Here is a 503-nt window from a genome sequence, read left to right as displayed (position 1 = left end):
TCACTCGGGTATAGTCTTGGAGGACATCTCCCGCTTGTAGGCCAGCTGGTACTTCAGGCTTTCCACCTCCTTCTTCCACTGTGGGAGGTCCCACTCGTCCATGGTAGTGGCTGTGGGCTCTGCGGAGCTGCAAACAAGAACATCAGTGCTGTTTTCCATGGCCGCATCCTGCCCTGGCCCCCTCACAGCTCTGCACCCCCTCAAAGCGGAGTTCCCCCAGGATGAGGTCAGCACCCTGCCATGCTCCGGAGGTGGCTTCCAGCCCCATGGCGGAAGAGCCCATGGTTCCAGGAGCTTCTGGGGTGGTTTTTGTGAGGCAAAGGCTGCACTTTTACTTACCTACCTGCAGGGTGGGAGGCCAGCCTGGCATGGGGCAGGTGCCCTCTTGTAGCCCCACCATGCCCGTGGACATATGCAAAACCCCAGAACCCAGCCAGATTTGACTGCAATTTGGATGGTAGGATTGCTTGTGGGGAGAGCAGTAAATAAGAACAACTGGAGGC

The 503-nt window shown here is 57.9% G+C and overlaps 1 protein-coding gene across 1 annotated transcript in view; it reads right to left on the bottom strand.

Moving 5' to 3' along the window:
* GNG13 (G protein subunit gamma 13) overlaps positions 1-102 on the bottom strand; it is an 11,266-nt gene extending 11,164 nt beyond the window's left edge. Inside the window, exon 1 of the mRNA XM_009640406.1 lies at positions 5-102. Within this exon, the coding sequence (XP_009638701.1) occupies positions 5-102 (98 nt within the window). The remainder of the gene's footprint in view (positions 1-4) is intronic.
* Positions 103-503: the final 401 nt, after the last annotated feature.

This window comes from Egretta garzetta, unplaced genomic scaffold, assembly GCF_000687185.1.
Source record: "Egretta garzetta isolate BGI_Z169 unplaced genomic scaffold, ASM68718v1 scaffold426, whole genome shotgun sequence".
Taxonomy (NCBI): Eukaryota; Metazoa; Chordata; class Aves; order Pelecaniformes; family Ardeidae; genus Egretta; species Egretta garzetta.
The sequence above is the reverse complement of the archived record's forward strand: the minus strand, read 5'-3'. Positions and strand labels throughout refer to the sequence as shown.